Source organism: Sceloporus occidentalis, unplaced genomic scaffold (genome assembly GCF_023333645.1).
Source record: "Sceloporus occidentalis isolate IW3139 unplaced genomic scaffold, rSceOcc1.0.p SCAF_4, whole genome shotgun sequence".
NCBI classification, from domain to species: Eukaryota; Metazoa; Chordata; class Lepidosauria; order Squamata; family Phrynosomatidae; genus Sceloporus; species Sceloporus occidentalis.
The window spans coordinates 140810605-140823841 of record NW_028316984.1 but is presented as its reverse complement, the minus strand read 5'-3'; the positions used below and the strand labels follow the sequence as shown (position 1 = coordinate 140823841).

General features: G+C 45.2%; 1 protein-coding gene across 2 annotated transcripts in view; it reads right to left on the bottom strand.

The window, feature by feature from the left end:
• The window catches only part of PCNX1 (pecanex 1), a 147594-nt gene that overhangs the window by 47521 nt on the left and 86836 nt on the right, over positions 1–13237 (bottom strand). The window contains exons 9-11 of one of the 2 annotated variants that reach the window (XM_089521797.1): positions 3344–3434; positions 2023–2080; positions 686–903 (exon numbers count right to left, since the gene is read on the bottom strand). In XM_089521797.1, coding sequence (XP_089377923.1) covers positions 686–903; positions 2023–2080; positions 3344–3434 — 367 coding nt within the window. The remainder of the gene's footprint in view (positions 1–685; positions 904–2022; positions 2081–3343; positions 3435–13237) is intronic. The other variant, XM_089521798.1, reaches the window with a different exon arrangement.

Here is a 13237-nt window from a genome sequence, read left to right as displayed (position 1 = left end):
AAAAAGAGAAGCAAATACTACTGAGAAGCTGAATAGGCTGATGCAATGGGAACAAAGGCTACACAAATGCAAGAAAGCAAAGAACAAAACCAAACAACTTTATCATCATTATACAAAGTCCGAGAATTATTTTGCTTACTCCTGATGTTAAAAATCAGTATCAGATGGAACCAACTGTGGTTTAATTTATGTTCAAAGTATTCAACATATTCCCTAGAATCAGAGTTAGATGGGATCAAAATGGGATCCTAACCACAACAGACAAATTTAGCCAACCTCAACTCCTAAGAAAAGTCTACCTAATTATGCCAACAAAAAGAAAGAAAGGCGGAAAGAAAAGAAAAGAAAGAGCTTTCCATAAAAATTGTAGAGCTATTAACTTAGTACAGTTAAGCAAGCAGGCACAACTGGTCTACAAAATATACAAGGTTATCTCAGAAAATTGAACTTTTGAGTAGGACTGTGACAGGTTTTCTTGGAGGGGGACTTTTGGAAACCTGTGGCTTCTCCTAAGAATTGTAATATCTACTCACCCCACTTCTTAATGGCTCCATTTCAGCTTCATTTTTATTTGAATTTGATATCAGAGAAAATTCATTTGAAATACTGCACTGGTACCAGGCACTAGCATATGACCAATAACCCCAGGCTGCAGGAAAATGAGTTCCTATTGACAGGATCTCACCTGTCAAACAAAGCCAAAAGAGTCAGCCTATCAAAATTGATGCCAATCCAGATCTTGGGGAGGATCCAAAAGCGATAATAGTGTTTGACTGTTTGAGCTGCTTCCTCTTGAGGCTGCAGATGGTCCTGAAGATCAGGGCTTAGGTCAATGTCTTGATGCTCCAAAAGATCAGTATCTATGGTCAACAGCCTGTTAAGCCTGATCTGGGGGAGGGAAAGCTATAATAAAGTTAATAATACATTGTTTTCATTCTTCACTTCTTCAATCCAAAAATAACAGTTTTGAAGGAATATAATATTACAGGACCAAGTTTGCTATAGATAATTACCCCATAGCACCCACCCTTTTTACAAGCCTGAGGGTAGACAGGAGGTGAGACATGCTGTAGTTAACATCCAAGTAGGCAGAGATGCCTGAAAAGCAGCTGTTGAGGACTACATACCATCCAGCAGTATGGAAGCCTCCAACAAAACAAAGACATGAAATTGCAGGGTTGGTGCATACATAAACCAGGGGTCTATCTGCAGCTAGAGGGACACCATCCACTTTGCACCGCCAACTGCTCTGGAATATTTCCTTGTAAGCATCCAGAAATCATGTTCAAAATTAATTCCATTCATTGAACATGATTTAGACAAAACTTTCTAAACACTACAAGTTCAATCACCATGTAAATACACTGCAGGCTCTACATTATTTTAAGAACTGGAATGGCTGTAGTGTTCTATTTAGAGAACCTGTGTGGTGAAGTGGTTTGAGTTTTGCACAATGACTCTGAAGACCAGGATTCCAATTTTTGCTTAGCCATGGAAACCTACTGGGTGACCTTGATCAAGTAACATTCTCTTGGACTCAGAGGAAGGCAAAAGCGAAGTCCCTCTGAACAAACTATGCCAAGAAAACTCTACAATAGGTTTGCCTTAGAGTCACCATAAGTCAGAAACAACTCAAAGCCACACAACAATAGGTACGGTATTTTATACTTGCTGACCTTCTGAACCAGTAAGTTCTGCACGCACTAAATAAGTAAAATTAAGCATAGTGGGCCAAATGTAGTATTATACAAGCAGGTTTCTGCTAGCACCTCCTCTTCCTCCTTCCAGTCCTCCTTCCTATCCAAAAATATGTTCCAGTGGGTTTCCCAGGCCTCTGAGCAGATTCTGAGTTGTGTGTAGGGGGCTGGATGAGTGACAGAGGTGACTCCCCCTCTGTTCCATTGACAGAAGCCATTCAGCCAGTGGAATAACAGAACTGGATAGAGCTCACAGTCTTAACAACATAAAATATAATTTGATTATTTGGATGCAAAGAAAGAAGAGTAAATGCAAAAGACTTACTAAATCATGTGGATAAAAACGAACTGAGGTAGAACTTGATACATGAGAATCCGAGTCACTGTAACAAAACATTAACAAGTGACTTTAGATTGACATCTTATTCTGCTTTACAGTTCAAGTCTCTTCTTTAAAACCTTTTTGGATATTTATCCTAACAATTTAAATAAAGTTGTGCCATTTTAGCAAAGTGAACCCAGGAGAAGAAGAAAAAGACAGTGTGTGTGGCAGGGAGGAGGGGAATGCTTTGATCAACCTGTACAGGACAATGAACCCCATTATTCCATTATGCTCCCTTTACAAAAGAAGAAACCACAGGAATAAAATGTCTCTTTGTTAATAGTTCCCTCTTTTTTATCATGTTATACTTGGTCACTGGAAGACTACGGTCCAAAACACACTGCAGAAATAATCCAGTTGGAGACTGCTGTAACTGCCCTGGTTCAATGCTAATGAATTGTGGGAACTGTAGTCTTGTCAGACATTTAGCTTTCTCTATCAGAAAGCTCTGGTGCCACAATAAAGTACAATTCCCAGGATTCCCTAGCACTGAGTCAGGTCAATTAAAGCAGTTTCAAACTGGATTATTGCTGCAGTGTGTTTTGGGCCTTTGTGTGAAATTTGAGAAACCTTAACCAGGTCCAATGCATGCTCGACCTGTGCTAGGATTATGGGACTGCGCAGCAACTGCACGGTCCCTAACCCTAGCACGTACTGGCGGCGGTATAATGGCAGCGTCCCGTGTATATGGGTGCCGTCATTATGACGTAACAAACGCATAGCATCCGCACCTTGCATCATGCCAGTTACATCACGAGTGTACCATTGGCGCACTCAGACGTAACTGGTGCGGCAGAAAAAGAACCTGCTTTTTGCAGGTTCTTTTTCCTGTGGAGGGAAGCCACGTGGTTTGGCGGCTGCAGCTTCCCTCTACAGGAAAAAAGGTCGCCACCACTCCAGACCTTCAAACAGGTATGTACTAGGCCATAGGTACTGTTTTGAAATGGAGAAAAATCAGAATATGAAGATAATACTGGTCAATGCTGTTCTAACAAACAGTGCATTAACTACTTTGAACACACAAAATATACGATATAAACATGAGAGTGGGTTGGTTTCTGGTTTCCATTTACTCAAATTTCAGTTTCAACATACAAATATTATTATTTGAGGAAAACATAACAGGAGAAAAAATCCCTTGCCCATCAGCCCACAATTTTGTGTTCCATGCTGTCAAAAGAATATGTAAACATTTTAAAATATTCCTGAACTATTTTCTAATCTAAGTTAAAATCAGTATTGCTGCAAAAGCTATAAAACACACCAGATATTAGATGTTCTTCTTCCAGCTGGCTCAAAATTCACAAGCGACATATCACAGCCCCCTGTCTCGTAGAGTGTAGAACTGAACTTACCTGTTGAAGAGAAAGTCATGATAAATACCATCACATACATCTTTGCCCATTGTACCATCAAAGATACATGTTGTGATTTCTCTTTACATGGTTATCACCTGAACAATTTAATTATAGATTTATAAATGTATTTATCAAATGTATAAATCATGAATGGAGAACCTTTTATTTTTCAGGTAGTAACATTCAAATTAGTCATAAACCAGAATGCAGAGTAACATACTCAAGCAGTCATTCAGAAGATCACACACACATTCCTCTATCATCACCCTACAGTATCCAGTCTCTAAACCAGATATCTAATTAACATAACCTATCAACATAGAAATAAAATAGCTGATATTTATATCATTAAAATATTTATACTTTTCCTCTCTCGCTACTTTTTGCTCACACATTTCAAACTGATGAAATATCATCCCCCTAAAGAAAAAAAGGGTTGACCTTATTTATTATGGGAGGGGGGGGATATAACCTTGTTACAAAGGAAAGATGTGGTAGTGATTTATACAGTTAGGAACTGTGATGCATGTGGAGAAAGCATTCTATGCTGTGTAACACAGTGATAAACTTGGAATCATTCAAATGCAAATGATTGCTAATATGCTTGAATGTCCTCTTAGAGCAGAACGATCTAAGACAGAGTATTCACTGCCCCATTTAGCTAAGGTAGTGTTATGGAATTCATGGAAGAAGGATCTATTTTGAGTTATCACTATACTTCTATTGATGCAGTAACAATTCCTACTACTAGACACAAACAAGGGAGGACTGCCTTGCTGCTAGTGAGCTACCAGAGACATCTTTTGAGTATGAGCACTAAGCTGAAACAAAGGCAAGCTGGTAAGCTACTGGTTCGATTCAAGGTTTCTCATAGTACTCTTAACTAAGCAGCCCTATGAATGAATGCTAAATCATAGAATCATAGAATCATAGAGTTGGAAGAGACCGCAAGGGCCATCCAGTCCAACCCCTTGCCATGCAGGAAATCTCAATCAAAGCATCCCCGACAGATGGCCATCCAGCCTCTGTTTAAAGACCTCCAGGGAAGGAGACTCCACTACACTCCGAGGAAGGAGTGTGTTCCACTGTCAAACAGCCCTTACTGTCAGGAAGTTCCTCCTAATGTTGAGGTGGAATCTCTTTTCTTGTAGCTTGCATCCAATGTTCCAGGTCCTGTTCTCTGGAGCAGCAGAAAACAAGCTTGCTCCCTCCTCAATATGACATCCCTTCAAATATTTAAACAGAGCTATCATATCACCTCTTAACCTTCTCTTCTCCAGGCTGACCATTCCCAGCTCCCTACGTCGTTCCTCATAGGGCATGGTTTCCAGACCCTTCATCATTTTAGTTGCCCTCCTTCGGACACGCTCCAGTTTCTCAACATCCTTTTTAAATTGTGGTGCCCAGAACTGGACACAATATTCCAGGTGGGACCTGACCAGAGCAGAACAGAGTGGCACTATTATTTCCCTTGATCTAGACACTATACTTTTATTGATGCAGCCTAAAATCGCATTGGCCTTGTTAGTTGCCGCATCACATTGTTGACTCATGTTCAATTTGTGGTCTCCTTGGACTCCTAGATCCCATAAACAAACTGCTAAGACTTGCTCCACAATTCTTTTATCTACTGCATATTTTCAAAGTATTATGTGAATTAGAGTGCACTCATCCCACTCCTTTCTAGTTTCATATTTTATACTTAAATAGGGAATGATGGATTTATATATCCAATGCCACCATCACCCCAGCATATAAAATTCTATCACACAGCTCCACACAACCCCATTTTGTCTTGTAACAAATGTACTGACTGAATCAAGATTAATACAATAATCTCAGTGTCTAACTTTCGTATCCCGAAAATTTCGTACCCCGGGTAATTCGTATCCCGGGGTACCACTGTAATAGTTTTTAAACTACAGTGGTACCCCGGGATACGAATTACCCGGGGTACGAAATTTTCGGGATACGAATAAATCCCATAGGGATTTATTGCTTCGGCTTACGAAGGTTTTTTCGGGTTACGAAAAAACCCCGGCGCTGTTTCAAATGGAGCCGCGGCGGAGCCGCGGCTTTTTTTCTATTAGCGCCTATGGCAATTCGGGTTACGAAGGTTTTCGGGTTACGAAATTAACCGCGGAACGAATTAATTTCGTAACCCGGGGGACCACTGTACTCCCACTTTAAGCAAACACATATTATAGTTGTCTGCAGATACATTCTTTTAAATAGCTACTTGCCTGTAGTGAAAGGGAATCATTATTAGATCTCAAGCCAGAGAAACTTTTTAAAATGTTAACAACTGTTTCTTTTAAAATTCCTTTCAGACCCCACAATGGACCCGAATTACTAATAGTAACATATTGGTAACCCACAGCATACCAGTCACTCTTGTGGTCTTATCGAGAAGTCTGGCAGATACAATGCTTCTTTTGAGGGGATGATACAACAAAACTTTAGAATATCTACTATAATTTTTAGCATTTAAGTCCATTTCCCACAAAGTAATGAAAAAGATATTTATAGAAAGCTATCATTTTTCCTCCACTATGTGATTTGTCTGCAGTCACACAGCCACCTCCCCTGGTCACTCTCAGGACATATGGTGGAGATATATTTTCTGCAGCATGTGAAGCAGCTCTTATATTATTTCTATACAAAATCTACAAGCTGTGGAACAGTATGGAATGCGAAAATTCAGAGAAGGCTGGTTTTTATCCATCTGACGGTTTATATCTTATTAAAAAAGACTGTAAGCAAGCAAAACTAATTAGTGATAGCACCCTCACTGTAAGACCATGTTAACAGTTGAAATAAACAGTGCCAACAATATAGTACAGTGGACCCTTGTTATACGCTGGGGTTTGGTTCCAAGATCTCCTGTGTATAACAAAATCCGTGTATGCTCAAGTCCCATTGCATATAATGACATAGCAAAATGGTGTCCCTTATAAAAAATGGAAAATCAAGGTAAACTTATACTTTTTTGGAACATTTTCAAACCGTGTATGCTTAAATCCGTGTATAAAAAATCCGTGTATAAGAAGGGCCGACTGTAGTCTTGAGGCACGGATTCTACATTTCCAGTTCCTTTACATGCTGTTTCCAATGAACCTCACTATACACACATGAGTCAGTCACTAAACTTCATGACTGCTGACAGATGGTTTGAAAGTCTAAGCTGTGCCTGTTGCGAGCTCTAGTCAAGCCTACAAGTGCTCTGAATGTTTCTGGGTACCTGTCCCTCATTGTCAATCATAATGTCTCTGCCCTTTCCAAATACTGAGATAACCCTAAATCCTTAGTTACAAAAAATGTAAATGTAGAAAAATAAATTTTGATTGATGAACTTGAGTTGCCCTCAACAGAGAGCTTAGATTCTCTTGCTATTGCAATTGGATTAAGATATATAACTATGTAATGTCTAATATGTATCTTAGAGGTGTAGGTAAATATAATTGCATATATGAATATGCAAAATATAAATGAATTTATATTTGAATAATTCATCTTTGGTCACATTTTTTCTCAAATGAAAGAAGTAACGAATAGAATACTTCACAAGGGGCAGGAAAAGATACTTTGAATTGGCAAAGGAGATGACTAACCAGGACATGCTTGTAGATAAGACAGAATCAAAGTTCTGCCAAGGTGCAGAAATAAAGTACCGTAGTTTGACCAATTTTTTGAATTGCAAAATTGAGAAACATACATTACAGTATTAATAACTTACATTATTTACAAAGGTTTCAACCCTAGTGTTAATTCCATCAAGTTTATACCCACTGGATTGATATAAATGTTCATTCACTATTCATCTATGGATTCAATGGTCTATTCTTGTTGGAACTAATACTACAATTCAGGCTGCAATTTAAAACTACATAATGTGAATAGATAGCAAAACAGAAAAGCATGTAAGATTTATACACAATGATTTCCCCCTGTGGTCATATCCACTTGTAATGCCATTTTAGAGGCAGTTTTTCATCGTCCAACAAAAAGTCACAACAACATTATTTCATAACAACCATCCAGTTAGCTAATATTTAGAAAGATGAGGCTACTACCTATGATGAAATAAAAATAAGCCAAGAATAGATAGAAAACAAAATGTTACTCTAGGAAAGTGACATATTTGTTTATCACTGTAAGATGTAAATACTGAGTGGCTTTATCAGTCCTGTACAGAAAGAAAAGCAACTCTAATTGCTAAATTATCAGACTCCTAGTGAGATGATATGGTCCAGACTAAGTTCAAATGTGCAAATTGATGACCAAATATAAATGTAACCTTTGCAACATCTTTTAAGTGAAAACTTCTTTCTTATATGTAACAACAATCTATAACACCTTCATGAGGAGTTTCACAAGAACATGTGATCATTCTTGCTGCATCAAATAAATAGCATCCTGACCTAAGTTGGGAGAAACAAAGGATAAAAAATATTTTGCTTTTTGCAGGCAACAGCATCCACTATCTATAGTGTGCATTACTCCAGATAAAACAGTGATTCAATTTATCATCTGTCCCCAGCAGCTAAGAAAAAGACGCACTCTGGTTGCTCAGGGAGAACTCATTCTTCCAACAATTCCCACAAGGTCTGCTCCTCAAGAAGAAAAACAAACAGGCTGCCATAATCTAAGTTGAAAATGGCAAGATACTGAAAACATTTATTCTTTCCTGGCTCACACTCATAGAACAATTCATTCCACTGAAAGATGGAATGAACACTTATTAGTAAAAGAATGAGAAAGGTTTCCTCTTTTACCATAGCATCAACTGAGCTGCTCTGATGCCATGTTTACCACCAAAGCTATTTGGGAGAGTACCAGTCTAACCCTTTTCCCAGGATGGCTGCTTTGAATACTGGGCCTCTAGACTGAAGTAAGATATGAAATACTGTAAATACATACCAGGAGAATATATAATGTGGTTCTGTTCAGTGATGGACAGGTTGCTCACCTGTAACAGTGTTTCTTCGAGTGGTCATCTGTGAATACATACAAAATGGGTTTCACTGCGCCTGCGCAGTGCTGTTCGGAATCTTCTGGAATCACTAGGCAAAGTTAACTTTGCAACATATAGAAACTTTTTGGTGGTAACTCCGCCCACCCGTTATAAGGCCCCTGCCTTCCCGCTCTTTCCCCAGTTCCGCAATTTTTCCACCAAGCAGGCGATGGAAAGAGCCAATAAGAGCAGGACACTGAGGGGATGGACGGGTGGGATTTGTATGTATTCGCAGATGACCACTCGAAGAAACACTGTTACAGGTGAGCAACCTGTCCTTCTTCTTCGTGGTCTCTGCGAATCATACAAATGGGTTTAGACTGACAAGCTTAGGTAAGTGGCGGAGGGAGTGTCCTGAAACCAAAGCTATGGTAAACCAAGGGTATATTTATTGCAACAATAAACACCTTGAACCCTAAAGAGAGTCAGTCTTTTTGTTCATGCACAAACTCAACATAGCAATAACATTGCAAAACCAGAGCAGGGAATAAAGGTCATGCAAGACCAGTTCCATTGAAATTATGCAAATCAACATTCAACAGAATGTAAAACAGTGGCATTATGTACATAAATGCTGAAAACACAAACCATCAGTAGTGCAATCAATGCAACCCTGAAACCAAGACAGCCCTCCCGAAAGCTGTGTCTCGGATGGCTCTGGTGTCCAGCCTATAGTGCTTTATAAAAGTCAGTGGCTGGGACCAGACAGCAGCCTTACAGACATCCTCCAAGGGAATACCCGACAGGAATGCAGAGGATGCTGACACTGCTCTTGTGGAGTGGGACCGAACCCTGCCAGGGAGAGGTCTGCCCAACAGTTCATAGCAGAGGTGGATGGTACCAGCCACCCATTTGGAAAACCTCTGCGCAGACACGAGCAACCCCTTCTTCGGTTCCGAGTAGCATTGGAAAAGTCGGACCGACTGGAGGCAGCAGTTCTGTCCAGGTAAAACGCCAGCGCTTTCCTGACATCAAGAGAGTGCAGGCTTCGCTCCGCATCCGAAGTCGGATAGTAAGCGAGAGTAGGCAACACAATGTCCTGGCACATGTGGAAAGCAGACACAACCTTAGGCAAAAAAGTAATGTCTGTCCGGAGGACCACCTTGTCCTTGTGAAACCTCAGGAAGGGCTGGTCCCTCCGCAAGGCACAGAGTTCGCCCGCACGGCGGGCAGAGGTGATGGCCACAAGAAAAGCGGTTTTCCAAGTCAGTAGTCTCAAGTCCGCTGTGGCCATCGGTTCAAAGGGCTTGGATTGGAGCGCAGCCAACACTGCCTCCAAGCTCCAAGCCAGGGCCGGTACCAACACAGGAGGGTGCAGGTTGGCACATCCCTTCAGGAACCTCTTCACCAGGGGGTCCCTAAAGAATGAAGCCCTACCCTCAAATTGGTACCTGGAACAAATGGCAGAGAGGTAGCACTTGATGGATGTGAGGCACAACCCCTCATCCAACAGTGCCATCAAAAACTCCAGCACCACTGGAGTGGAAACTTGGGTAGGAGACAAGCCCTTTCAATCGAGGAAGAGGCTAAACCTCCTCCACTTCAGGGCATAGGACCGCTGGGTGGATGGCTTCTGTGCAGCCAGGATCACTGTCCTCACCGCGACCGGCAGTGAGGCTAGGGCTGGATTCTCCAGGCCACAAGCGGCAGGCTCTCGATGTCCAGGTGCAGAATCCGACTGTCCTGGATCGACAGCAGGTCGGGACGGAAGTCGAGGCGGAGGAAGCATCTCTTGGAGAGGTGGAGGAGGGATGCGAACCAGGGCTGTCTCGGCTACCACGGGATGATCAGGATCACATCCGAACGGTCCGTTGTCATCTTGGACACCACCCTGATGACGAGAGGGAAGGGAGGGAAGGCGTAGAGCAGTTCTCCCGACCAAGGGTAGGCGAACGCGTCTCCGAGGGATCCGTCCATTCGCCTCCTGGAGCAGAACTGGGGACAGTGGCTGTTCCATATGGTCGCGAAGAGGTTGACTTGGGGGGTTCCCCACCGATCGAACAGGTCGCTGACCGTCTCCGGGTGGAGCCTCCACTCGTGGCACACCGAAGGGGATCTGCTTAGGCGGTCTGCCAGCTCGCTGTCCTCTCCTGGAAGGTGAATCGCCTGGAGGAGCACCTGTCTCTGGATGCACCAGTCCCAAATGCGAAGAGTAATCTCAAGCAGAGTCTTGGATCTGGTGCCTCCCTGCTTGTTGATGTAATACATCACGGTGATGTTGTCTGTCCTCAGGAGGACCACCTTGCCTGCGACAGCGAATTCGAATGCCCTCAAAGCCTTTTCGACTGTGAGCATCTCCAATTGATGTGGAAATGCTTGTCCCAGGTCGACCACCTGTCCTTGACAACCAGGTCGAGCAGGTGGGTGCCCCAGCCTTCCAGGGAAGCACCGGTTGTCAAAGTCAATTGAGGCTGAGGTTGATGGAAGGGCATCCCGATGCAGACGTTGCGGCCGTCCAGCCACCATCTCAGTGAAGCGACCACCGGTCTCGGTACCGTGAGCCACTTGGACGGAGGGTCCTCCATCGGAGAGAAGACTGAGAGGAACCAGGACTGCAGTGGTCGGAGGCGAAGCCTTGCCCACGGTGTCACGAACGTCGTTGACGCCATGTGGCCCAGAGCCACTTGGACGTCTCTGGCCCTCACCCTTCTGTGAGAGATGCAAGGCCTCAGCGATGCCACCAACGCCTGGAAACGGTCCGGAAGGAGAAAGGCGGAGCATCTTTCGGAGTTGAGGATGGCTCCGATGAACTTGGCCTGTCTGGTCGGAGTGAAGTGGGACTTCTCTTCGTTGACGACCAGTCTGAGGGAGTCCAAAAGGTGCAAGGCGAATGAGACTGCCTCTAGGAGCTCGTGCTGCGAGTCGGCGGCAAACAACCAGTCGTCCAGGTACGGGAAGACTCTGTAGCCCTTCTGATGAAGGTATGCCACCACTGGTGCCATGCACTTCGTGAAGACTCTTAGAGCCGTGGCAAGGCCAAAGGGGAGCACGTTGTAGTGGTATGCGGTGGAGCCAACGGCGAAGGCGAGGAATCTCCGGTGGGACTCCCGAATTCCGATGTGGAAGTAGGCATCCTTCAAGTCGACCGTCGCGAACCACAGGCCCTGGTGGAGAAGCGGCAGAATAGAAGCTAAGGTTACCATCCGGAACCGGCGGTATTCAAGGAAAAAGTTCAGCTCCCTCAAGTCCAAGATGGGTCTGATGCCCCCATCTGCCTTCAGTACCATGAAGTACCTGGAGAAAAAGGCCCTGGAGCATTGCTCGGGTGGTAAAGGGGAGATTGCCCCCTTGTCCAGCAAAGTGCGCACTTCGTCGAGGAGGGTGTCCGAGGGGTGAGTGGACATGAAGGCTCCAGTTGGGGGGAGCTCTTGGAACTCGAGGACATAACCCCTACGGACGATGTTGAGGACCCACGAGTCCGTAGTAATGGAGGCCCAGGCGGTGACAAAGGGCCTTAAAATGTCCAAAAAGAAAAAAGGAGAGACGAAGCGCGCTGCAACCCTTCAGGCTCTCTTCTTCCCCTGGTCGGTGTCCTGCCGGCGGGACTTTCGGTACCGGGAAGGAAAGTTGCGACGGCCAGAGGAGGAGGAGGACTGAGAGGGGTACCGGCATCTCTGGGAGCCCTGCTGCTGAGGTTGCCGGTCTTGTTGGAAGGTCCCCTGTGACTGACCTTGTGGCTGCCACAGGCGCTGCCTCTTTCTGAAGGGCGAGATGGGAGCCGATGACATCCCGTGCTTCTTTGCCGCCGCCTTCATTCTGAACTTGCGGTTCAGGCGCTCGTCGGTCTCGGCGTGGAAGTGGCCGCTACCATCCAGGGGCATGCCCTCTATGGCTGACTTGACGTTGGCATTGAGGTCCGAACCCCTCAGCCACGCATGCCGGCGCAGGGCCAACGAAGCCGACATCGCCCGTCCCGCACAGTCAGCCACGTTTCTGGAGGCGGTGATGAGCCAGCTGCCGATCGAATGGGCCTCATCACGGATCTCTACGAGGCGTCGCTGGGTTTCGTCTGGGACGTCCGGGATGAGTGGCGAGATCCCCTCCATGAGGGTCTGAATGTACGCCCCCATGCAGGCGTTATAGTTGATGGCCTTGACTGTGAGGGCCGCCGCCGAGTAGGCCTTCTTGGCCAGACCATCAACCTTCTTCGCTTCCCGGTCGACTGGGGAAGTTGCCTGTTTGGGGACGAAGCCCTGCTGAGCCCCCTCTACAATCGCCAAGTTCTGCTTGGGGTGTTCGGCCAACCAAGAGCAACTTGACGGGGAGATCCGGTAGAGGGACTCGATCTTCCTGGACGATCCGACGAGGGAAGCTGGCACATCCCACGACCTCCGGACAATGGACTCAAGGGAGGGCAGCAGCGGGATGGAGGGAGGCGTGGGCACCCGGCCATGCACCGATGTTCTACAGGATCCCAAGCCTCCTCCTTGAGGTAGGAGAGATCAATGTCCAGGGCCCTTGCCATCTTAATGATGTGCTCGTTAAAGGAGCGCACATCATCCGTCGGGGAGGAAGGCTCCGGGTGGTGCATCCGCTGCGGAGACGCCTGGACGGAGGTGCTGTCGTCGTTCGATGGCTCCCCCGACGGCAGCAAGGGCTCCCCCTCAGAGTTGGTGTCCGAGGTAAGCAGGATGTCCGGGACCCTGACTCGAGTTGCTGAACGCGCCGGGATCTGCAGGGCCGATGGGTCTGTTGGGGAGCGTCGTGGTGCAGAGGCTGAGGCCGTCGCATGGGAAGGAGCAGGCTCGTCATCTTGGGGGGCCACCGGGCGCAGGTTGAGCCAGGT